The following is a 26,651-nucleotide window of genomic DNA, read 5'->3' as shown; positions in this document are numbered from 1 at the left end:
GCTCTCGTCTATCAAATTAGACACACATACACACACACACACACACACTTCACACAAAAAAAACACACACACACGGGGCACATGCGTGCAATCGTACATGTGAGTATATGCATATAATACGGCAGTGTACGTATCGTGCGTATATACAGGGTGTCCTTCCTTCGTAGTCGCACCCACCGAATCGTCTCGTCTCGCGTCACGGTATCTGATACGGAAGCGGATACAGCGGCTATTTTTAGCGAACACTGTATTTCCTGCGGGAACAAAAATAGACGAGGGTCTATTGCGCGTAAGAAGTAAAAAGTGCATCGCGCCGCTTTAACGGATTAGATTCATTTGCCGGTCAAATCGATTCTTAGCCTTTAATGAATATACTATACGACACGCTGCATATGCAATGGGATAATAAATAAGGACTGTCGTTGAGAGATAAAGACGCGCGTAAAAACGTATTTGCTCTAGTCTGGTGAATTGAATTAGAATATTCATAAACGGTCTATACGTTATGTTATCTTTCTTAGCCGCGAATGTATATACATTGAAATACAAGAGGTACGTTCTTGATAGATGAATATAATCTGTGATCATAAATTCGATTAAAACACACTACATTATTAATATATTCTTAAATATTTTTCCTTTTTTCAATATATAATAAGCTTTGAAAGTAGGTTACACGTAAATTGCAGTAAACTATTATATGTTCTTACAATAAACATAAAAAGTCTCGAGATTAAGTAATAATTATTTGTTCTAATTATAAAAAATGCACTCAAAAATATTATTAACCTTCTCCGCTCATTCCTGTGGAACATTCCTCGATCGGTTTTCACGCTCCAATATTGTAGTAGTTACATTTATTTAAATTGTAAACACGTGCTAAAACTATCCGAGATGAATTTATATTCACCGTGTTATATTGATCTTAAATAAATTGCAAACGAGCTAGCGAGCGCTTTTAACGTAGCAAAATAGCGCGAGGTAAACGAACGCTTTACATTGTCCTCGGCAAAGTGGGACTTGGCGGTTATACGGTACGTCCGCGACGGAGGTGAGGAATTTGGCAAGTACGTCCCTGCTAGCGAGAGAATTGTGGGTTACAGGCTGGAGTTGCGCGACACGCACACGCGTACGTACGTACGTGAAAAGGCGGCCGCGATGGCTGGCTTTCTTGCTACGCGAGCGTACGCGAGAGTACGCGAGAGCGCGTGTCGTTAGGTATGCAACGCGCACCTATACGGCGCTACGGCGCACGGTCGTAGAAAGGCCGTTTGAAGGACAAGGGTCACGTCTCTCCGCGCGAGCGCCGAGATATATATATATATATATATTATACATATATACACACACACACACATATATACATATGTATATACGGCATACGCGACACACGGCCGCTGCCTTTACTACCTTTACCGTATAGCCGTCGACCCCGACGCGTGCGCTCGTCCCTCGCTGGCCGGCACGCGTGCACGCGTACTCTCGCGTACGAGATGAACCGCGAAATTCTTTTCTTCTTTTTCGAATAGATAGAGATAGGCGTAGATACGCGAGAATCAGGGTCAAGATTAGAAAGATCCAGCGAGCGGATTTACGCCCGTTTCTACCAATGAGGTTAAATTTTTATCTCAACCTGGTCCTACTCCTTCATCCTTCTTTTCTAATTCGTAGAATTAGAAAAGGATGAGAGTTAGTTAAGCCGAGATTAAAATGAAATTACATTCGTAAGAAATTACCGGGCATTAACCGATGGAAAGAGATGGACGAGAAAGAAAAGTAGTAGACGAACGATTCAATTGGAAATATGTTATGTATGAAACGATTCAATTGCAGAGATTAACGCGCGAGATTAGTGAAGAAGATGCGAAAGGCGAGGAAGATGTTTTGTCACGCGATTTGCGTCACCATTTTTTTTTTTCCCCCCCCCGCAACTTTCAAGAGGTCTCGGTTGTATGATTTATTTCCGATAAACAAACGCGTGATAAAAATAATTAAAATACGATGCTTTAAATTTTTATACGTCTACGTTTCTAAGCTGTTTATACGACTCTTTTTATGTGAGAGATATTTTACATCGTATATCACGTAATCCGCAAGTTTTTCATCGCGACGAATGAAAGATGGGAATCTTACAACTCTTTAAAGTACTTTTCCTACGTTCCATATATTCTCTCAGCTTTGTACCGACTTATCTTTTTACGCGCAAGATTTTCGATTACGCGGGGAACAACGTGATCGTCATCGTGCATGTGCACCTACGTTACGTACGCAGTTACTTGGCCGGCCATGCCAAGGTTGGGAATCTTATCTAAGCTTCAGGGTGTTTGACCCAAGTGGGAAAACACATTGGCACTCTGGTGGCTTTGCATCGGCCGTTTGCGATCTGCTTAAAGCGCTGTTCACAATTGGCTTTCGTTATCGACCGAAGCGACACGAAACGCGGACACGACGACGGTCGCGCAGATAGAATCGCGCTGATGTTAACTCTTCTAAAACAAATGCACGGATTGTAAAGCCACAGCGGTTCTCCCCTCCCCTCTCCCCCCCCCCCGTCTACCTCGTTTCCTCCTCGCCCGAACGCAAATCGAATTCGCGCGCGCATGAAAGCAGGCAAATATAAATCTCGCTGGATTAATTTATACGATCGTAAAATATCAGGCCGATCAGAACAACACCTCCCTCCGGCAAGCCGCGTACGCAAGTCGCGTCGGGGGCGAAATGGAAGGCCCGCCGGGCATTATTCTTGCCAGATCGCGATGGCGTGGCGTGGCGCGTCGATAAGTAATTGCATCCAATCTTCCTGAAATTCGCTTTCGGCCCGTCCCCGCTTCTTCTTCCGCGTCTCCTTCTCTCGCTCGCCCCCGAAATTTATTATCGGGATGGCCGCGCTCGCGCGCTCCCGATGATTTATTACGAACGCTCCCGCGAGCGCTTCTTTTTCCAGCGTCCGATTTTATTCGCGTGCGCCGCGACACTGGACAAGTGCGAGCCGTAATCTCGCGGAAACGATACTTGCTTTTTTTTCTAGAATTAATACGTAACAAATGGAAACTTTGCGCGAACTTGATAATAATCATAAATAATTGACCGGTCGATTTCTGTAATGAACGATTCAGCTGGCTTCTGTTGGTGGACGATCTCAATTACGTTTTTCGACAGTGGAAAAAAAAATCGGGTTGCATCAATCGAGATTCTGTTTAAAAATGAATAAATCAGAATCTTCTTGATTGCATCCATTATAATTTTTAGTTGAGACAACCAGAAATTTGTCTCAGTGCGCACGTAGGTATAAACCTTTTTTCTATCTTCCTTCTCCCTCTTTCGCGATCGCGACTTTGTCGCGATATTTAAAGCCCGCTCTACAATTGCGTAAACGTAATTGTAAGTGATTATAATTGACCAATTCAGAGTCGAATACGAGGAGAGTGTTCGACCTTGCGATTGTTCAATTTTTACAATTACAATCACAACTACGCTCACTGAATTACAGGATAAGTTTAATATCCACGAATTACGAATTTAGTTACATCATTTTTATGCCTGATCTTACAAGATGTACATGTACGGCGTCGTTCTGTGCGTCAAAGCGGCGATGGGGCGGTAGCAAGCACAGCAGCAGAACCAACTTCAGCAGCGATGGTATCGCATTCCAAACGAGACTCCAGACACTTTAGCCGACGCTGTCGCGTGTCTCGGGACGGCGAGCGTTATTTTTCTCCCATCCGTGTTTACACACGCTCCCGTGCAAACACCTTGCGTATCGCTCCGCGTGGCGATTGGTATGCGACTGGGAAGGTCGACACTCGAGATCTGCGTACGCTGCAAACGATAAATATCTGCGCGACCAACTCCCAAGTTGGCCATTGGACGGATCCTCTCCGATCGCGAAGTTAGCGCGCCGTTCAATAAAAAAATATAATGACAGTTCCAGTAACACTCTTTTCATAGTTCCACAGTTCCTTGTATTGTAAAGTAAAAAAAATCAGTGAAAAATGTAAAAAAAAGCCGATCGGAGCCTACATCGGCTATTCGGATGCACAACAATTCTTTATTTTTCGTGCGAATGTGACAAAACGAATAAAATGTACGTTTCAATTCGGATATCGATATAAAATATAAATCGGAATTACATAATTAAAAATTCCAAGTCGGTGATTCCCGACAATTAGTTCGCTCTTCTTTATCCAAATGCCAAATTAGCTATGTAATGAATAGCCCAATGACATACGCACATACACACGTTACATTCACATGAAAAATGAAGAATTTTTGTACATCCGAATAGCTGATGTAGGCTCTGATCGGCTTTTTCTCACTGATAGATTCTTTCGAGCCTCATTACATATATTTCGCAATGTAGAAGACATCACTCGGCAAAGAAGTGTTGTGCTAGTAATTCATCGTAATTCCTGCGAACATTTCTCGTTAATTTTAGCAGAATTCTATATTCTGCATTTCAACAGAGTTGCGGCGTTACTTACTTTCCCAATTTTGATTTTTTTTATACTAAAAATAATATTTTCATAGTAAAAAAATTGCGAAACTCTTGTAATTTTTAAAAAAGTACTATACAACTCTATGAAAAGCGCTACTGGAACTGTCATTATTTTTTTCCGTTTATTAATTTGACAAACTGGAAGTTATCCGCACTGCAAAGTTATCCGGCAGTGCAAAGGACGGCGGGATAATTCTCGTGGCGCGACGCGGTCGCCGGTACCGATTCATTGAGAGGTTTTTCTTAGCCGAGCTGAAATCCTTGAAAACGTGAACGATTACGAAAATAAAAGACTACGCGGACGTACGTCGCGACGTGAAATAATACGTCTGTCTCTCTCTCCCTCTTCCTCTCTATCTCGGATATAGAGAAATGAGGACACTTAAGAGCCGCGGCAAGCTGCAGTCAATTCCGTAATTGCTTCTTTATCGTGATCTTCAGAGAACCGACAGAATTGCTTTATTACAGGGCTTTCGGTCTGCTTCCAATTTTCCGAGCCACATACGCCGCCCGCCGCGCGTCTCTGCGTGGCCCACATTTAGTGACTGCGTTTATTGTATCGCGCGCGCGCGCGCGGGACGCACCTCGCGATTCTCGCTAACTCGTCCGCTCGTTTCCTCTCCGTGGCATTTATCCCCATGATTGATCCCCTCCCACGATAGAAACGCGATCGTCGGATCGAGAAGCGCTCTTACTCCAGCAGATCCGAGAATTCCGACGGCAAAATGACGGATTTAATGCGCTCGCTGTACCTATTAAATTAAATTGTCCGTTTCCGTACGCTTGAAACTCGCGAAATCTCCACGTTAAATCACTTGGAACCTCGAAATACAATCTCTCGGTCTGCACCTCAAGTGCCTCGATGCGAGAGAAGAAAGCGAGTAGATCTGCTTTTTGCCGCTGTCTGTGAACTACACTGAAACCTTTTTATTTTGTTTTCGTCAAACTAAATTATATATCAAATAGATATATAATTTATTGTTTATTTATTTTTCAGTAGATTCAATCGGAAAGGTGCTAGTCAAACATTTGTTAAATGTATCAAACATTCCAGTCGAGATAACCAAAAATTCAATTATGGTTGATATGATCAAAATTCGTTTTGTAATTTGTTTGTACAATACTTCTTGCTAATTACCAGAATATTTTTCTCAGTGTGATAGATTCAGAAATGTACACATCAGACACTTACACGATGCGTGTGCTTTCCTTCATGCGTTTTAATAGATTATTCAAAATTCTTTGTTCTGTGTGATGTAATTGTAATGATTTAATTAAAACGCAAGAAATCCAGCAGGAAAATGCATCATATGACCGCAACCTTTACAGTTAATCTATGAAACATTCTAGTCGAGATAACCAGAAATTCAATTACGATAACTAGAACTCTGATTGATACGATTAGAATTTTTTGTTTGTACTTCTTGATACAATCAAAACATTTTGTTCGATGCAACAAGTGTACTCTAGTTCAGTCACAAGGAACAGATCTCTCTTCTCGTACGCGAAATCCCCTAAATATCCAGAGGATTTCCAGTAACGGCAGTCGCCTCTCGAGACACCCTGTATATCCGGCGTATCTACCTCGCGGTTGATTTCGCGCTTCTGGTCCGCGATGCGATAACTCGATGGAGAATAAAACGCACAACGCGACGGCGGCAGCCAGAAACTGTTGAAAGACCGCAGACGATCGCAGATAAACATGAAAATTCGACGGCGACGACGACGACGACGACGACGACGACGACGACGACGACGACGACGGTGGCGACGGCGGGCGACGCGACAGGCGTCCTTGCTCCAACCACTCGCGCTACTACCGATGACGTAATCGTCGCGATACCCCGCAATCTTGGCGCCGCGGTAAACTCGTAATATCTATTTTTATCTGTGGTGGAAGCAAGGAGCTCCCCGATTCCCCGCCGCCGTCGCCCGCTTGCGTCCCATCTTTCTCTTTCCCGTACGTAACGCTGCTCTACGACACACACGCCAGCTCGTCGTAGAACCGTGAGAAGAGAGAGAGAGAGAGAGAGAGAGAGAGAGAGAGAGAGAGCCGGGCCAAGCCGAGCCAAGCCTCGAGATGTCCGAGCGGGATCTCGGAAATCGAATGATGTTTATTGCAGTCGCGATAAGGCTGTTTTCGGTCGCATCGCGCATTTTCGTGCCATAGCTTCCGATCTGACGAATTTCTGAGTCTTCTTGTTGTTCCTTTGGCTTCCGGGACTCTGTTACACTCGTCGATCGCGTTACCGATCATCGGCAAGAAATCGCAAACGTGGGAGATCATCTTCAACGGCTGCGCGCTAGGTGACGCAAAATTGTTCGTTCGAAATCACGTCGGAATCGCGGAGCGGAAGGGTAAAAAAAAAAATTAAGCAAAGGATTTTAGCATTGAAATATATAATTGATGTTAACTTTTGTATAATTGTGATGAATAAAGTTTACCATCTAGATTTATTTATTAAAAACTCTTCAAAAAGTTTAAATTATTTATTTATTAATGTGATAAACGTGATAATAAAACATGATAAAAATAACTAAAATTAGATATCCTTTGAGTAAGAATTTAAAATTAATCGTCTAACATTCTACACACAAGAAATTGTATTATTCAACGTGAATTGAAAATCATCTCATATGTTTATTATATGAAATAATTATAACGAAAGCTTTCACTGACATCATAATTTGTAATGGCTTTTCCATTCTGAACTTAAAAATGGATCTTAATTTATATTTTATTTACATGTAACGTGTAATGTTACCTGTAATATGAAAATATAATATTAGATGTTATTAAATGTGAAATAAATAAATGATAAATGTCAAATTGATGAAAGTAAAGATTAAAATAATATTTAATATCAAATCGATAAAAATACAGGGAAGAATTGTTATTATATAAATATTATTATATAAATATTAAATGACCCTCCATAATATTAAATGTTAAATCGATAAGAATAATACTAAGACTGTGTATAACACTATATGCTAAGACGTTAACATCGACGATCGTGTTAACATTAATCCGTGACTGTCTCGTGTCATTGTATTCTGAGCTCGAAACAAATCGGCACTCGATGTTGCACCATCGTCACGGTGCGTCTTCTGTCTTCCTCCGTCTCCGAATTCTTATTTCACTCGGCCGCCACGTCCGGCCTGCGGGATCCTGGCGCCGATCCCAGGCGACGTTGACGCCGTCGGAGACGCTGTAACGATGAAAAGCGTGAGAGACTTGCCGGCGCTCCTTTGTAATCCCGGGTTTCTCCCGGTGTAAACCTCTTTACCGGAAAGGACCACTCGTTAACAAAGAATCCTGAAGAGAAGCGTCTCGTCGGGCCGACATCCGGTAGATAAAATGTTTGGAAAATCGTCCGTTTCAAATATTACTTTCGACAAGATTAGAAAAGAAAGACAACAATGCTCGAACCTTTTACAGTCATATAAGTGTATAATCCGGGTTGTGCTCGATAAAGCATTTTTACTTATTGTAAGACGGGTCATATCTGAAACCTGCCTGTTTCATATCTGAAACGTGCAGCGATTATTATTTACAGACATGACAGAGCAGATAAGAAAAATATTTTTTGAACAGAAGCGATGACAGATAGATTTAATCTTTTTTTTTCTGAGCTGACAATAATAGCGGAAGTCTCGGTATTATTCTTCTTGATTGGATAGAGCTAGAAGACAGAATAGACTAGAAGTGTCCTGCTTCTGCTTATGGCCGATTACACCGCCAGTGTATTGAAAATCTATACGTATATTGTAGATTTTTAGTATTGACGATGTATATTGGAAATTTTTAGAACATGGCTTATTATAATAAATTTGATTGAAACTCATCCAGTACATTTTGGTGCACATTAAGCTATCATACATAGATTGATGCGCGTTTAATTAAATATAGAAATTTGATTGAGTTTTGGTTGAATTTTGATCACGAAATCCTCAATCCAATACGCATTATTGTGCTGTTATTATTTTATAATTCGAATATTTACATTTTATTTTTATACTTAGATTAAATCACGCAAAGGCAGCTTGATAAAAGGCTTGTGAAAGATTACATTCTACTATATATAAAATATATAGAAAAATTCTTATGTCTTTTTTTTACATTTTTTTTTAGTATATAATAATACATTCATACTATCTTGCATTTATTTATCACAATTCGATCGTATTTTAAAAGAAGAAATTTAATTTACTTGATGCAATTGCACCGATAACGATTTTTTAATTTGTAAATGACAAGCACGTATGTATAAAAAAAATACAAGTAGTGTTGAAAAAAAAAACTGAATGTTGTCAAACGATGTACAATCGTTAATTGATGACAAACAATAGCTTAACATATCATATTTTAGATCAATTTCAAATGTCTCTTTTTTTCTTGATTGTTTATAGGTGAGACAGGACAGAGGGAATGGTGTACCTTGGCGTACTGGGAATTGGGCGGCCGAGTTGGTCGTTTGTATCCTGTGGAACCATCGACAGTGAACGTCTTCGACTCTCTTCATGATGGCGACGGTCTCTGTTTAGCGACTCTGGTTGAAAATCACAATGCTCCGCCCGCGGTCCAGCGTACGCGCAGCAAAATCGGCCTTGGTAAGTCCGCGATCTCAGAAATTCTTTTTCAAGATTTGCTTTATTTTACTCTTCGTAGTAAAATTCCAATCTAAAGCATTTAGAGAGTATATAAGACACTTTTAATTGTTTATTGAACAATTTATATTTAAAATAAAAAATATTTTTAAAGAGAATAAAATGTATAGCCACTTGATAGCACTAATTCCTAAAGATCTCAATATATAGATAGATAAGAAAAATCCCATTTTTTTTTTATCGTAGGACTAACGCTCAGTCAGGAAGCGGACGGTGTATGGGCGTACAATCGATCGGAAAGCCCAATCTTCGTGAACTCGCCCACCCTGGACGATCCGGAATCGAGGACGTTACTGGTTTATCGAGTGCCACCGGGTTTCTGTCTCAACATCTTCGACCGCGCCAAGATCATGCAGCTTCCATACGGCGGCGGCGGCGGTCAGGCCGCTGGTTTTACCGCCTCCGGCCCCGTCGACATTAACTCCGTCCGCATCAGCTTCGCCAAAGGCTGGGGACCCAAGTATTCGCGACAGGAAGTCACTTCCTGTCCGTGTTGGCTCGAGGTGCTCCTAGCGCCGTGTAGGTGATCATCCCCAAGACTGGCCAGGCCGAAGAGTATCGTCAAGTCCCGTTTTCAACTCGCGCCTCTTGCTCCTCCTCGTCGTCATCGTCATCGTCGTCGTCGTTGTTCTCGGAGAGGATCGGTGATAATGATGCGACGACCGTGGCCTTTAGCTCCGTCCTAGCGAGAGCTGTGTTAATAATAAATAAAAAAGAACACGTGTGTGTGCGCCGGGGGCGATCCTCAGTGGCGCGTGCCGGGGTCGTCCCAACAACCCCAGCAGTCTTACCAAAGTACACGCCGTTAAAATAATACGTTTAGGAACAACGTTGCGTTCCACTTTCGTCAATAGAATGAGAGACGGGAACGAACGAGATCGTTCGCGAGCGTGTTCATCGAGCGCGTATGAACGGAGAGATTCACATCGAGACTTACATGGGACTTAGGATCATTATGATGCGTGCGTTTGATTCGTAGTTCTTCTTTTTTAATTTTATTCTCTGATTGCTTAGGCGTCGATGCTATTCTCGAGATTCGTGTGAGAATTTCCGACAGAGGAAGCGTAGAGAGTCGGGCTTCCGGTAGGTCTAGTCACTTGCGTTTATGGTCTACGCGCGCTAGCTCGCGAATCGCGCGCGTGGATTCTGAATTCAACATGGCAGGGAAAATTCTTAGTCTCGTAAAGATGAAGCATGATGTAAAGAGTAACATCGACGAAACAGTATGTAGATAGAGAGTATCTATTTCATGATCGCTCTTTGAAAAATATTTTTTGGATAATCGCTTTTGTCAGTTATTTAAAAAAATTCAGAGAACAGCAGGGATTTATTGGCATTTAATAATAAACAAAGAAGATAGTTATCCAATATACATAACACAGAAAATAATTGAATGCCCAGCTGTTCTTTGATAATTTTTGATAAGTTAAAAAGAAACTCATCATGCATTTTTTTGTAAACTCTCTCGTTACATTTCGTAGAACTTATGTTATTGACGAAAAAGATAAATTAACGTTTAAAATTAAACGTTAAAGATTTTGAATTTTGTAAAAATAATCATGCTGTATTAATCATGTTTGATATATACGAGTATATATATATATATATATTTAAATTTTTTAATTGTGCAATTTTCTTTACAAGTTTTTATACAGATTGAAACTTTCTCTAAGATATTATCATTTTAAGAAAGTTAAAAATATACAAAGCGAAACGGAGTCTTATAAGTAACGTAATAATATAAATATAAATTGATGAGTTTTTATATAATGTGAATTAATTTTTATTAATTAAGATATTTATTAATTGATGTATTATTTTAATTTGAGAGAGAGAGAGAAAGAATCGTGGCTGCTACAGTAGCATAAGTTCTATGGCGAGTCCTACGTCGCGAGGGGACCTGTACTGAATCGAATAGTCGCGTGATCGATTTAAAATTGAAAGCGATTGATGTGCCACGAGTCCCGGGTGTATTATCTCCGATCGTCGTTCGGTGCTGTACATACGTATAGTACATGTACATACACTGTGCCTTCCCAGCTTCCCTTCTTGGTGCAGCGCGTACTCTCGGGAAACAAAAGTGCGCCACGTGCCAAGCTCGTTTCGCATGAAAAAAGAAAAAAAATTATGCCTCCTCATTCGGAGCTTTATACTACAGTAATACGATGTACTGTGATAAGAGTTTGACCGCGAGTCTTTTCTTTCTTCCTTTTTTTACGATTGTGAGACAGGAGAGAGAGAGAGAGAGAGAGAGAGAGAGAGAGAGAGAGAGAGAGAGAGAGAACAAGATATGTTCGCATATAACGGTTAATTAACGATTAATTAACGGAAGAAGATAGATTCTGTACATCGGAAATGAGGAATGAAGTATCGCTGATAGTTTCACGAGAATCATCTCTCAGTTTACAATTAGTCCCGCTAGTCGTCGAAACGTTTCGACCGAGATGAAGGATGGCTTCTGTGTTGTTTTTTATTTTCTTCTGGATGTAGCTATGCACGCCTCGCTAACTTCCGACGTACAGAAACTTTACTTGAAGAGGATTATACACGAGACGCATATATACGAACGTTTTTTTTACATACTCTGTAGAATATACGAATGAATTTGAAAGAAAGAAACAGCGTACACGGTGTTCAGAATAATGTGTTTAAGTGCATACGATATAAACGTGTACCAGTCATACGTATTCATTCACGCAACTACACGATACACAATACACATACACGCGTACATGAAACACACATACACAACATATACAATCGACTGATCGACCCGTTATTTTCGACCATTATTTTACTTTCGTACTACCGCTTTTATCGAACGTAAAAGTGGCCGTTACTTTGTAATAACAATTGAACGGATTGAGAGCTACGAGAAACGATATATTGTGATGCGTATACGCCGCTTAAATGTTATATATTGATATGTATACAGAGACGTATACAAAAAGATGTTCATAGGTAGCTAACTGTGTGTGTGTGTGTGTGTTTTGTGTGCGAGAGAGAGAGAGAGAGAGAGAGAGAGAGAGAGAGAGAGAGAGAGAGCGAGCGAGCGAGCGAGCGAGCGACAGTCGGGTTGGATCATCGGCGAAAATAATTGTAACGAGGAATGAGAGGACGTCCGCCGGCAGATTGTTCTCTTTGAACGACTCCGGTTTGCTTTTCGTAGTCTCTTTTCCCGCTGTTCTCCAACACGTTGTTGTGGTCGAGGTCCATCTTTGCCTCTTGTGCCACGATTAAGAACGTACGCACCGCCTTGGAATGCGTTTGAAATGCTGTTACGTGCCTCTATCCGCGCGATGTAAGAGCTGCATTTGACAATTTACGAGACAGACACGTCGTTCGTATCCTCAAGGGAATCCGATTACAAGTAATTTAAGCCTACCGTCTTGAGCTTGAGGTACTAATATTTGTCAGCGACGTTCGTGTCCTTATATTCGTATTATGATATAATGTTATATTTGCAATAATTCGAAAAAAGACGACCAGTATAAATACGATAAGAATAATTTAGAAATAAAAAAAGAACTAATTAATTAACGAAAAATGGAATGTGATGCGAGGAGTCGATTTAACGATAATGAACGTAATTCGTGTCGATTTGCAGATCTACGCCGTGGCGTATATTATGCGTACGCCTACAAAATATATACGTAATGATTCATATTTGTACCTCTTTGTGCTCGTTTTATCGCGCCCAAGCATCCAAAAGAGCCGTCGCGGTCGTCGTACATTAGGAACAAAAAGGAATTTGCGAAGGCGCACTCTAAAATTAATGGTAGGACAGTCCTACGACGTAAATATCGCTGCGGGGACGTTCGGGCGTCTTCTTCCCCTGCGACATGCCTCGTCGCAATAAATGCGAGAGCGATTTCTCCTTCGTCTCGAGAATTTCGAGAGAGAAACGATCGTGTGAAAATGCGAAAAAAAATCGTATAATATAAATCTCTTCTCCTGAAAAAAACTTTGAAGGAGAAGAAACATCTACGCTTGCAGAAAATCCAATAGCAAATTTGCTTTAATAAATCTTTAATGAACTATTATCGGAAAAAGAAGCAAGAAAATAGTTTATCTCATGGTATTCTTTTTTTGTCGAATCTTTTATCTCTCATGTGAATTAAAATTTTGCGGAGTTTCGTTTCTATCTGTTTGGATGATTTTTTTAATAGAACACTATTATTATAATTATATTTTCTATATCGTTGTCAATCTCGTCGACATTCTTCATACTGCTCTACCTTTCGTTTTTTTTTTCGAAACATCTGTAGATACAAAAGTGTTACTTATAGATTGTATCTGTACATAATATAAAGTGCGGAGAAATCTTTCGGGTTTCTTGATAATTTTTCGTGAATTTTTGTAGCGTCATAAAAATGATCGAAAGCACGAGTCTACACTGATCTAAGTGGAAAAGGAGGTTCGGATGTGAATAATGTAATATACATCTTCGATGAAGATTTTTTTTTCAAATAAGAAAGACTAAATACATCTGTTATGTACATTCATAAACTGCGTGAAACGTTTTTGCATTTCGACTGAAACATAGAAAACATAGATTCATCTAATGCATGGATTGTCTTCTTCACTCTACCTCTTCGTTTTGCTTTCTTTTTCCTTTCATATCCTTTGCTTCGCTAGTTTATCCTTTTTTTATAATCCGCTTTTTTGATCTTTTATTCATTTATAATCTTAATATATTATCTTTTATTTACTTGATTCTCGGTGATTATCAATGCGAACTGTTTTGTCTAAAAATAATATTCAAATATATAATATATATATATATATATATATATATATACTTTTTTATTTCCAAATTATATTTTTTATTAATAATTTTTTAACACATCATCCGATGTTTTCTTTTACGTAAAAGTTAATCTGTATGTAATACAGATTAATATCAATTTTATTATTTCACGCTCGCTTAATGAGAGAGATTGTTACGTCGGCAAACTGACGGCTTTTTCTGAAGCGCGTCAAGCAAGACTGAGCTTTCTGATTAAGAATAATTTATTCTTACGCCTATTCGTTGTGAGATTTATCTCAAACGGAACGATTGGCTTTCGCTAATAAAAGAGCCGGCCATTTGTTCGACGAGTTACCGTTTCTCTCGGGCGACGCGACGTGCTGTTATCTAGTAGTAGTAATAACGAGAGAGTAATAACATTAATGTTAACGACCGAACGACAATTAGAGCCGTTTGCTAGCGTCTACTAATTCATAACTGCTATCGGCCGACCACTCCACGTGTCTGTGAGCTAGGTTTAAATAATCTTTAAACCATAGACACACAACATGCAATACGATAGTTCCTCGTTAGCGAGATTAGATGCCTTCGAGTCTTACTTAATTGACGGTTTATCATTAAGATCAGAATTTGATTTCAAAATTTTTTCGTGCGGAGAGAAAAAAAATACTTGACAATAAAATAAAATGAGGTTACCGAAGGAGAGGGGGGAGGCGGAGAGTTTCACAAGAAATATTCGTAGATAGAGATAAAATGGAACGACGAATCAAAGATAAAATTGTGCAAATGAATGATTGAAGGCAGCTGATTTCCCTATAAGGACCCTACGTCTGTGACACATAGTGCCTTTATATAGCCGTTCACTGTTTACATTTAATTAGTGTTTAGAACGAGAGAGACAATTAGCGGTTATCACGCGTATCCGTAAATACTACTGTTACAGATAAGTACTGTAAGCGCTTCATCGGCATCGGTATTACGATATTTCCGTATTTTTGGAAAAGAAAGAAAAGCAAGAGGAAGCCCTCCGTTCAAACGTATCTTTCCTCTTTCCAAACTCATTGATCTTGTCTCCTCTTCATTTGAAATTAACAGTATACACCAAATGGACTGAACTTTGAGTAAAAAGAGCAAGAGAGAAAAGATTTTGAATTTATAAATCTATAGATGAATTTCGACGATTCCTGCCGTGTCCTACGTTCTAGGGTTACACTTTAAGCCCGTTAGAATATAACGAATAAACGAATAGTGCCTTACCACGAGATACTGTGCTTTTTAAAAGTTCAAATAGTCGGGGAGTAGAGAGACACGCTTTAATAATACAAACAACTTAGATTTTCCCAAATCGCGAATACGCGCTTCAAATCGTAGTCTTGCGAAATTAATAAAAATTTGTTCTTAGCCATCGCAGATGATTTATCGATTGTGATCGTCTCTTTAAAGATCGATCGATTTTTAATCGCAAACTTGTCGACAAATTTGGAAACTCAAAGAAAAAAATGATCTAAGAAGTAACATTTCTAATTGTTTGCGTTCGATTGAGAAAAATTCTCGACAAATTATGGATGGTCTCTATAATAATGATATTTTGAAAATACTAGAGAGTCTGGATATGAAAATAAGAAAAATATAAAATCTTTAAATATTAATAATTAATATTGGAATATAAACTCTTTAAACAGTAATTATACAATATATTTTATTTTTAGAACATAATTTTATTAATCGTTCGCTGTAACAGTTTCGAAATTCGTCGATACAAATGTTGGCGTTTATTTTTTTATTTGACTTTCGAATTTGAAATTAAGTCACGACGAGCGCAGACCATTGTTCGCTTTGATATTCACCGATGACATTCACGGATGAAAGAGCTTTCGATCAGGCATCGCGATTCCTCATTTTCGAATCACGCGCAATAAAATATACGCAACAAAAAAAAGTATATATAAAAAAAAAATATATATATATATATATACATTAATTATACATCGATGCGGAAGGAGTGCACAACGAAGAATCGAGATAAAACAAACGTTGCTGTATATATTGTACATAAGATGTGTACGCACGCGCATACGCATATATATTATACATACTATGTATATATTATGTATTACGTCGGCGACGACGATAACAATAATAACGAAATGGTAGTAATAATAAACGACGAATAATAATAAAGAAAGCAGGTACCGAGAGTAAGTGCGAATAGCGTAACGAAATAACGATATTATTAGATAACTCCCGAGAACTCATAATATTATTTTCAATATATCATTGTATTCGATTCTGAAACGAGATAACACACGCTTACTGAGCGAACGTGATCGTATATCGAAGATCAAGGAAGTTCTCTCCACTCATTTTTACGAAAAAGAAATAAAACAAATATACGAAATTGCAGATTTGTATCCCACGTGTTATTAATCATCAATTACCAACATCACATCCTGCTTTGTATCTCTTTAATAATAACGAATCTCATTATTAACATATTATGTTATGTATCTAGTGATATTATGTAACACGAGAGAAGAGAGAGATTACGCTATAAATTATTTTAATTTTTTTCCAGCGGAAAAATAATTGCAAACAACGTTTTTGCGAGAAAAATTTAACTTGATAATTTTGTCATAAGAAAATTTTTGATGAAAAGAAATTTTTCTTAAGACGATGTTAAAATAATTTAATATTAAAAAAATAATTTAATATTGACAAAAACGTGACAATAATAGATTCCTAGTTTAAAAACTTCTATATGGTCTCTAGTATTATCTATTGGATAATATATGAGGAACGGACGCGATTTTAATGCACGATAGGTGCACCATAAACATCGAGTGATTAAACCCTAAAACTCCTGCGGGGCTTACCAAGAAACGATACTTAATCCGACTCATTTAGAAACTGACAGATAAGTATCTTTCATTCGTTGCACGATGATTAGTGCTATAATTGCTGTGCGTTAGTTTGTCCCTGTTTGACGTAAGGTATTTCAAATAATGGCTGGCCCCTACTTTTTCGTATATGATAATTAAAATACCTTTTCCCTCTGTCATACATTTTATTTCTATTCTTATACATTATCGCGACGAAGAATCGCTCGTTACATCTGCCACGTGTGGGACGAAATATGTGGCGGCAATTAACGTATTACTTACATACTACACGCATGTACAATATGAATTAATAAATATTGAAATAATTATTTACAAATGACTGAATCGATAAACGTTCAGATAGTAATAAAACGATATGGAATGTGTATCGTCGATCAGTGAAATTAGATCGTCATTGACGAGCCGAAAAAAATTAATTACCGATAAAGGACGTCATTTAATTCTTGTAATTAAACAAATATCGATAAATTTGCGCTTTTTCTCAGAATAACTTGATTGAAAATAAATTATGCTAATCACACTGAACGTTTTGATGCATGACACGATATGAAATATATTATGAAATATATAGATTTATAGATATAGATTTTTGTGCGAGAACTTATTGATATCGGATGCTTATTATTTACAGTAGGCGCTCTTTCGTATTCCAAACTTCGCAAATCGCATATTTGGTTAAAAAAAAAAATAACAACGATGATACACAGAAAAACGTAAGGTAGTAAAACGTAAGCAGTAAGTGAATCAGTTAATCACAGTAAAGACCGTATAAGGCAAGAACGTAAGCAATAGCAAATAAAAATATTGATTTGCTTACTGCTTACGTTTTATTTTACTGCTTAATTACGTTTTTTTGAATGCCATAACTCTAACACGAAACACTTCAGATTGCTCTCTTCCTAACATGTCTGTTTCTTCCACGAACGTCGACATTTATTTCTTTTCGTTACTCGGTATCAGGAAGCATAACAATCCGCCAACTGAAAATCAATTATTCATTTTTTTAATCTAATCTAATGGATTTTTCATTTTTTACTTGAACATTATTAAGTTATTCTGTCCGTTAGATCCAAGTTTTAGGAAAGCTGTTCAGTAAACTCCAATAGTAAAAAATCAATCCTCATAAAATCGTTCCTCTGAGCACTATTGGTTTTATGTTGGTACAGTCAAAATATTTTCTGAGATGGACATTCCGTCGTACTTACATGTGGTGATACCAGCCACCAGGAATATAGGGATCTCGCAGCTAAGATCCAGCAGCATACCGAACGCGAGATTACTCGTCACCGCGCCGAACCTTCCCAAGCACACCATCATGGACACCGCGGCGGCGGACACGTGCGTAGGAAAGATGTCGACCGCAACGCTGACAGTCACGAAATTTGCCGTGGCTGCCATCAGAGTGAACACGCAGGCAGTTATAAGGATCTGCAGCGAGGATCTCACAAAGTACATAGCGAAGCTAGCGATGCCAGCTACCATCATTGTGGTCACTAAAGGGAGAAAAAAAACCGTCAGAATCTTATCTCTCGTTAAAAAGAGATAAAGAGACAAAAAATTGTAGATAATGCTAATTTCAAACTGTCTTTACTAAACGACACTATAGTACAATATTATTTAAAAAACTCTCCTATCTTCACATTAATTATAATTCTTACCTGGCATTGTTCGACGACCAACTCTATTTGCTAGATATCCAGAGGCGACATTGCCGAACAAGCAAACGGCGTTGATTATCAGAGAATTAATGAACACCCGTTCATCTACGTGCGGCTTGCATTCCATAGTGCCTTTGCTCGTTAAAAGCGGGAGCGATTCCTCTGGAACAGTCTGATTTAATGTCTGCGACTCATGTATTAGTTCACAGACCGTCACCGATACATTCGGATGCGATTGATGATAGTTCTCGAAGCGATTGAACAATTCCGGTTGCCAGAGATTAAAAGCGTAGTACCTACACAAATGACCGATGACAATGATAGAAAACAATACATATGTAATATTTTATTAAGTAATACTTTATTTATATAACAGTTAAATTCTTGATTACAACTTTGTGCCAAAAATAACAATATAAAAAATAAGAAGAGAATGTGAGTTTAATATCTTAGCAAACAGATTGATGTTATTTGTTGTCATTTCAAATAACGTCTTTATATAATGTCAATTTAACGTTAAAATGGCGATAAATAATATCAGCTTGTTTGCTGGGATATCCTCTTTTCATTGATAATATTTTATACGAAATCGCATAATTCTCTCTTTAAAAGCTTTTTAAAGAGAATATATTAAAAACACGACTCTTTCAAAAATTATAAAATTAAAAATACTCACCCAAACATATTCGTGAAATAAATTAGCCACAAGAGAGAAGCGTACTTTAAGATAGGTGGCGTTGCAGTTGTGCGCAATTGCCACCAAATATTTTTTAACAATTTCATCAGCATGTCCGACGAAGAAGACAATGGCGCCTTGTCCTTTTCTACTTCGAACACGGCATCGGAGAGGAGTTCCTTCACCTAGTAAAGGTACATGACGTCATCAGCAGTTGATTCTAGTAATGCTCTATTTTGAAAAATAAAAATTATTCTTCCCTGATACTTACCGGAAACTCGTTCTTATCACGTCCTGTATTCACCGCATAAATTGTTTGAAGAATCGCGAGAGCTTCGTCAGTCTTGCCTTGCGACACCAGAAATTTTGGACTTTCCGGATACGTTAAAATTATTACGGCAATAATGAAAGTTGGTATGCTGATAGCGCCAAGGAATAATCTCCAAGAATTATACTGAATACCGTAAAAATTGAAGGATATCGGCAATGGTATTATTATCCACGCTAAACCTGAATGAACAAATCTATAAGTTAATATTGGCTTTCATGTATTTTGTTTTATTGTGATACATTTAATTGTTTATATAAATAGAGCATTTTTAAAGAAAGCAATTCTAGGTTCTTCTTTATCGATAATTAAAAAAAAAAAAAGAATTATTACCAGGTAATATTAACCAAGCTAGAGTGAAGAAAAAGCCTAGGTAACAGATGCTCTTCGCTCTATATTTTTCCGCGTGGGACTCGCCGAGATACATATATACCAAGGAACCGGGTCCGCCCATTCTAAAAGTAACAAAAAAAAAAAAATCATATGAAAGCACGGTATTAAAACATGGTACACATTTGTCATTTCATTATTGTACTTACAAGAATCCGCTTATAACTCTGAACGCTAGCAGCAGCTCAAAATTTTGCAAGAAACTCGTGATCAGCGTAACGATACTGTCGCCGAAGAGAGTTATCAGCAGAATATTTCTTCTTCCATAGGCACCTGCGAAGACTCCCCAGAAAAGTGCGCTGAACACCGAGCCTGAAGCGATTGAACATGTGTAATTCCATTAAATAATATATCTGTATCGTTCCCTTACTTCAAAAGTAACACGACTCGGAAAATGTGATTTTCAAATTATCGCTGTGAGTCAGGTGAACATTACCATTATCAATCTCATTAAAAGTGAACTTCGTCAAAAATCGTCAAAATTATCACACAACTAAAAAAAGATGATCTTTTAAGAGTTACGAAAATGACAAAAATGACAGTGTTATACTTTTTGTATTAATCTTTTTGCATAATACTTTTATGTTACTTTCTAACATATCCATCTTGTGTCAAATTAACACAAAAATTTGAGTGGACCATCTAAGGGATACACGTGAAATGTTGTTGTTAAAAAAATTTACCTGCAAGAAAGGCGACATTTAACAGTCCTTTCTCTTCGGATTTCATGTTTAGATCACATTCGGCTGACGGTAGGATATACGCGCTCGCCCCAAATTGACAGCCGACGCAGATGAATATCACGCCGCAAACCAGCAGGAAAGTATATTGATATCTTCCATTACCTATAAATGATTATATCAAATTTTATTAAGAATCTTGAAAATTGCGTGACCATTATTTATATTGTTTATAATATTATTTATGTATTTCTAATATTTTTTTGTTAGTTATGTATGATTTTACAATAAAATGCTCTTTCACAATGACTTACCGCATATTTCCATGGCTTTCTCAAAATCTGCGGTATCTTCCTTGGTGCCATGATCCTTAGTCTCCTTCTCTAAAAAGCCAAAATGATTTTATTCATCGAGAAATTTTCTTTGATAACAATATAGTATTTATAACAATGCGAAATATTTAAAATTGGATACACCATCTAAGATTGCGCCTAAATAATAATATTTAATTTCAGTTTAATTGTTATAAGTACGAAAGTAATCAGCGCCCAGTATATCATATATCTAAGATAAATTTATTTAAAAATACATATACACAGATATATCGTTCCAACATGTAACTTTGACCGTAATAGTAGATATTTCTCTTACTTACGACGTATTCATATAAACAGTCCTGTTTCTAATCTTAATATTTATTTTCTAAAATTGGAAAAATTTCTTTACGTAATAAAATGTCTGAAATATCTGTAATTCACGCTGTAAACACGTAATTCAAATTATATCGCATTCATGTACAAATTCACGTAAAAAACACGTGCAAGATCCGAACAAAAAATAATTATCATTTACATTTGTTTGATAGAGCGGCAAAATTTTGCGATATGTCATGCACGTTATAAACTGATTACGCGCGCCCAAATTTTCCTACGTTATACCTTCACACGAATTTGTGAAATTAAAACAATGCGCATTTTGTAACGTCAACGTGATTCATTTAGCCTTAGCCATATCTTTTGTGATAAAGATACGTATTTTCATTACGCCATCTTGCAAAGAAACATCAAAGTATTAATGAAATTAGTGTATCAACTTTTTGTCACACTGATTGACGGAGTTAAGTAAATAGATAGACTTTAAATAGTTAGTCGGATGACACAAATGCGTGTACTTATTATTGTCTTCATTAATTGAGCGCAATATCGATTGATTTCTTATGCTGAAATCTGGCTTGCAGCATCGTTTTCTGCATCTAAAAGTGTATAAAAAAAACCTTGTCTTAGTCCAAAGTAACAAAAAAAACATTTTTTGTTAATTAATATAATGTACGATAATCTGTAAATCTTCGAAAAGTTATGCATCACCGCGATTGACTGCAAAGTGCATAACGGCGATTTCCTTTCATTATTCAGTTATTTTCCTATCAAACTATTGTAAACAATATCATCTAGGCGCGTGTATGCGGAGATATTAACTTGGAGTAGGGGGAGAAGATAATAAGATTTACGCGGACTAACAGAATTATGGTGGTTTGCTTCTGACTTACTAATTGATGCAGTGATACCGATAATTAATGTTAAATATGCACAAAATGAGCTACTTAAATCCTTCTGAAATTAATTGCGTCAATATAGGAGCATTTCGACGTTGCGATCAAAGAAGAAACATACTGCGTAATATCAAGCGACGAATGAGTTTGTCAAGTTTCTTTCTCTCTTCTTCTTCCTCTCTCTTTCTCTCTTTCTTTCTCCAGAATTATACATGAAAAGAACAGTTTTGCTAAAAATTTTCTAAATACCGACCTAGATATAATTTTGTTAGATCGCAGAGGCGCATGTAGACAATTTATTTATATTTGATTTATTCTTAGAGCCACACACACACACACACACACACACAAAACTATTTTTATTTTTATATATTAATTTTGTTAGAATATATAAAAGTAATTATTGAACGTTCGTACTAATTGTTAGAATGTCAAAACTTTTTGCATTGTTCATTATGTTTGAGCATCCACTAATTATTTTCAATAAAGTTTTTTTATATCTGTATCTGGGTCAATTTTTAAATTTTTCAGCAAAATATGTTCTTTCCGTGTATGAGAATCGTATCAAGAAAAATATCTCAATATTGTAAACAGTAGAAAAAAAACGCCGCTGTGTAACATCAAAAGTGTAGCGAACGAGTTCATTACATTCTGTTGAATCAACACGTGTTGCATCAAGAACAGTTAATAAATATATGTCACGAGCAAGAGAGATGCATTGTGTCATTACTCAAACATTTCCCAAGTTTGTTCAAGAAAATTTCCACGCTTTGTTGTCATCGTAAAATTCTGATTGACAATTTGCTTAGATCAACGTTAGAGTCGTAAGTGAACGTAGCGTGATTATTCTTGAATATCGTTCTAACGCTGATTCTATTTGTTAAAGACTTCGAGGAGCTTTTCGTATAAAGACATGAAAATATGAAACGTCTTCGAGCGAAGTTACTGTAGGACTCATCTTCATTTCATCATCTATATTTTTTCTAGTGAACTGCACGTATTCGTCTCGTGCAAGTAGTGTTATTTTCCGATTGTTTTGATGCAAACGTAAATCAGTATGTTGCGCCGCGTTGACGTAAAAGCTAGCTTTTGTGGACTGAATTTTTTTTGCCCAGTTCTTGAAATTCAATTATCTTACAGATACAATAATTGTGGAATGAGTGGTACGCAAATTCTTCTACTATTGTTCTCCGCGAGAAACAATTGTTTGTAAAATGCAATGGCAATTTGTCATGGTTAATTAAACTGTCTTCAGAAAAATATCTTAACGCTTTTCTCTCGAAAACTTACGTGCGTAAATGTACAGTGCAAATTAATATCAATTCTACTCATGTCGTCATTTTGATGTCGTTGTGACGTTAAAAATGTCATTTTAACGCCAAAATGACGATTTTGATGTCATTTGCTGTGAAGCGACATAAGATTAAGTGGCACGTGCGTCCGATAAAGAACTTTGCCGGATTTTAATCGAATGATTACACATAAAGTGGCAAGTTACAGTAATAAGTAGAGGAGTAATTGCTTTTTGCCATTTCAGCGGAATTGATGCCGCAACGATTTCATTATGGATTGCAATATTTTATTTTGAATGGCTTATGACTCGAACGCATATTTTGCGAAATATTTTGAAACAAGTTCTGAAAATGAAAATATATTGTAATAACTCTGTATAAACAGTAAGTCAATCATTTACAGAGTATGTAATAAGATATATGTGTTAGATTGTGTGATGATGATGATGAGAAAAGTTAAAGAAAGATTTTTTGTTGAAAAATATATTTAGGTTTCCTTGGTATTTATTTTTTTGCTCGTGTAAAAAAACAAACCGAAAACTTGGCGCCAAGCGGAAGTGACAAAATGGGAAGGCAACGGTCACATCAATTTTAAAGAACCAGATTTAAATCAGTTGGCGAAACTTGGAGGTATCTCACAAATTCGTGCCAAACGAGAAAATGAATGAAGAATTGATTTCAACTCCCGTCCCATAATCATGTTGCACTGAAGCACGCTCCAGCTGAAGTCTCACGGAATCGTTAAAACGTTCCAAGTTTAATCTCAATTCTACGATTAATCTTTCTTTAGCGTTATAGGAAAAAGTCCATAGAAATTTTAATTTCCGTTTTTTCATTTTTACTTTTCTTTGTAATTTATTCTTTTTAATTGTGTTACAATTTAAAATGTGTTTGACTCTCACTTTGCCCTTTATTTATTGTTATTTATTTTCTATGTGAAGAGTCCTTCTTTCTATCTATCAAATGTTTTAATTTCCGATCTTAAAGAATTAATTCAAAGTGCACAATGTTTATTTAGCTTGCGATGCAAACCTTTCGATTGCGTTACTTTTTAGACTTTTGGATGTCATTGAAAATATTTTGAATACAAGACTGACCTATAGAAAGAGAAATGGTGGAGATGCGGCTGACCATGGTGCAGTGGAGATGCGCCTGAAAAATTTCCAGGACCAGAAGCAGCTACGGCAGTCAAGTCGGTTACGAAGAAGCCTAATCTGCGACTGTCGATCGTGGGTGGTACAGAAACGCCGGTGGCCTCCCTTAGACCGTCACGGCGTCACTCGTTGATGACGATAGATCAACGTATCGATCGGTGCTGCTCGTCGCGGCGCTTTAAATATTACCTTCCTCGCGAATGGGAGCGCGATCGCGCGAATAGGCGCAATCCGAAAATCCTTCCCCACTTGCTGTACCGCTCGCACAATTGGGGATCGCTAGTCCGTTATTCCATACGAACGCACTTGCGTCGCAGTAATAATTATCTGTTACGAATATCTATTGTAAACTTGCTTGTAATAGAATATGTGACACAACTCTTGCGCAACGTTGTATATAAAAATCCAATCTAACAACAAATTATTTATTTATTTATTTACTTATTGCAAAATTATCACATATTTTTTTATTATTACTGCCTCGAAGACGCATGTATGTAATTTATTTATTGATATTAGCAAGGATTAAGCTCTGAAAACTCTTTTTTTTTTTTATGAATGTGTAGTTTACAATATATATATTTAAGGAACTTATAAAAATGATCAAAGTTTATATAGAACATATAATGAAAAGATGTAAAATATAACATACAAAAACTTTCTTTTTATTCTCGGTATCAAATTTAATTTTAGATAAAATTTCTTATTTATTTTACATTAAAATAGTATTTCTTACTTGGAAGAAAAAAAGTTATTTGCTTAAATCAATGAAACTGTAGAGAAAGTGGAATTTTATGCGATTTCACATTCGTAATCGATTTTTAATTAATTTACTAACGTTCTCTTGAATCTTGCTGCTTTTTTTCACACATCGATAGGTTAATGATCTAAATATTCTAAATGAGATTCCTAAAAATAGATACACCTGTCACGTGGCTCTCCGTGTATGTGTGTGCGCGTAGTATAAATCACGCAAACAACAAAGACCCTGAATTAAGAGATATACGCAGCAATGAGAATATGCCGACTTTCGGTAGAACAGATGATAAATTTGTTTAATTAACTTGTAATCTCTCAGTTTGCCATTGCGTGTGTTTGCCATTCGAGAAGCTGCTGGAGAACCTGTCAGACGGAAAAGTTAATTCTTACATGATCGGTCTGGCAATATTTGCTTTAATCACGAATGAATCAAATTGCTCCACGGCGACCACCAACGGCGAACATTTTAATATAAATAACAGAACTCATGATCGCGATCTCATTTTGAGCGCGATATGCTCGCTACTTTTCTTTTGTAAGCGCTCTTTCTCTTCGAGACTTGCACAAAGAGATGCTCTGGCGGATCTCATTGTTATATTGACCACTGGAATACTCCGTAACGGATCAAAATTTAATGATTAAAGTTTACGTTTTAAACGCCTCGAAATGTTTTGTAGCATTTATGTAAAAGAGACTGCATTCATAAGAATTCGTATTTAATCTTTCGTAAAAATATGTTTTATATGATTTAAATTGCTCATATTAAGCAAATATGCGACAATTATTTTTTTTCTAAAATAACTGTATTTAAGTATGTATTCTAACATATTTGTATATTACTTATAAATAAAAAAAATTCACGTTTAACAGGTTTTGTATTAAATTTATATTATAATTTATATTATAATTTAACCCTAAAAACAAACAAAAAATAAAAAATGAGACAGTTGTTTTAAATATTATTTATATATACATTTATTTTCGTTAACCTAAATGCCAAACATAGATTACTTAACTAATGAAACAATTGTTTTTTTTTTAATTAATGTGCTAAAATTTTTAATGAAGTAAAAAAGAATCTCTTATGTGCTTCACCAATAGATTGCTTTAACGTGTGTGTGTGTGTGTGTTTTTATCTGTGATTAAAATACGTTCTTTTAGAGTTACTTTTATAGTGGAGCTCACTCTAAAGAATGAAATCTTATTCTTAAAGATTAAAAATTGAGCCACTTATTTTTCAAAACTGGCTCAATTATTTTCACATTTTAGAGTAAGATTCCAAAGAATTTAGAAAGAATGTTATTTCTGAAGTTCTTTGAATTTTTGTTACAGATAACATTACCCATCCT

At 36.9% G+C, this 26,651-nt stretch overlaps 2 protein-coding genes across 4 annotated transcripts in view; one reads left to right on the top strand and one right to left on the bottom strand.

The window, feature by feature from the left end:
- LOC108752954 (mothers against decapentaplegic homolog 7) overlaps positions 1-10,562 on the top strand; it is a 63,435-nt gene extending 52,873 nt beyond the window's left edge. For all 3 annotated transcript variants that reach the window (XM_018494212.1, XM_018494213.1, XM_018494211.1), the window contains 2 exons: positions 8,909-9,109; positions 9,353-10,562. In XM_018494212.1, the coding sequence (XP_018349714.1) occupies positions 8,909-9,109; positions 9,353-9,693 (542 nt within the window). In that variant the 3' untranslated portion in view covers positions 9,694-10,562. The remainder of the gene's footprint in view (positions 1-8,908; positions 9,110-9,352) is intronic.
- Positions 10,563-17,722: 7,160 nt separating this feature from the next.
- Positions 17,723-24,693, bottom strand: LOC108752745 (synaptic vesicle glycoprotein 2B). The gene is made up of 10 exons (XM_018493793.1): positions 24,487-24,693; positions 20,863-20,931; positions 20,552-20,713; positions 20,018-20,180; positions 19,812-19,933; positions 19,422-19,660; positions 19,151-19,335; positions 18,475-18,770; positions 18,022-18,309; positions 17,723-17,796 (listed from the first exon to the last, which is right to left on the bottom strand). Exons 1-10 carry the CDS (start codon positions 24,521-24,523, stop codon positions 17,750-17,752), a joined length of 1,608 nt encoding a protein of 535 aa, XP_018349295.1. The 5' UTR covers positions 24,524-24,693; the 3' UTR covers positions 17,723-17,749.
- Between the last annotated feature and the right edge of the window lie 1,958 nt (positions 24,694-26,651).

The sequence above is a fragment of the Trachymyrmex septentrionalis genome, unplaced genomic scaffold, assembly GCF_001594115.1.
Source record: "Trachymyrmex septentrionalis isolate Tsep2-gDNA-1 unplaced genomic scaffold, Tsep1.0 scaffold62, whole genome shotgun sequence".
Classification (NCBI taxonomy): Eukaryota; Metazoa; Arthropoda; class Insecta; order Hymenoptera; family Formicidae; genus Trachymyrmex; species Trachymyrmex septentrionalis.
The sequence above is the reverse complement of the archived record's forward strand: the minus strand, read 5'-3'. Positions and strand labels throughout refer to the sequence as shown.

Excerpts from the sequence above, each read along its gene's own strand:
- LOC108752745 (XM_018493793.1), bottom strand. The coding sequence starts at position 24,523 with ATGGTCAGCCGCATCTCCACCATTTCTCTTTCTATAG. Across the intron at positions 20,932-24,486 it reads CACCATTTCTCTTTCTATAG|AGAAGGAGACTAAGGATCAT; the intron begins GTCAGTCTTGTA and ends TTGGCTTTTTAG. Across the intron at positions 19,934-20,017 it reads AGAGTTATAAGCGGATTCTT|AATGGGCGGACCCGGTTCCT; the intron begins GTAAGTACAATA and ends TGTTACTTTTAG.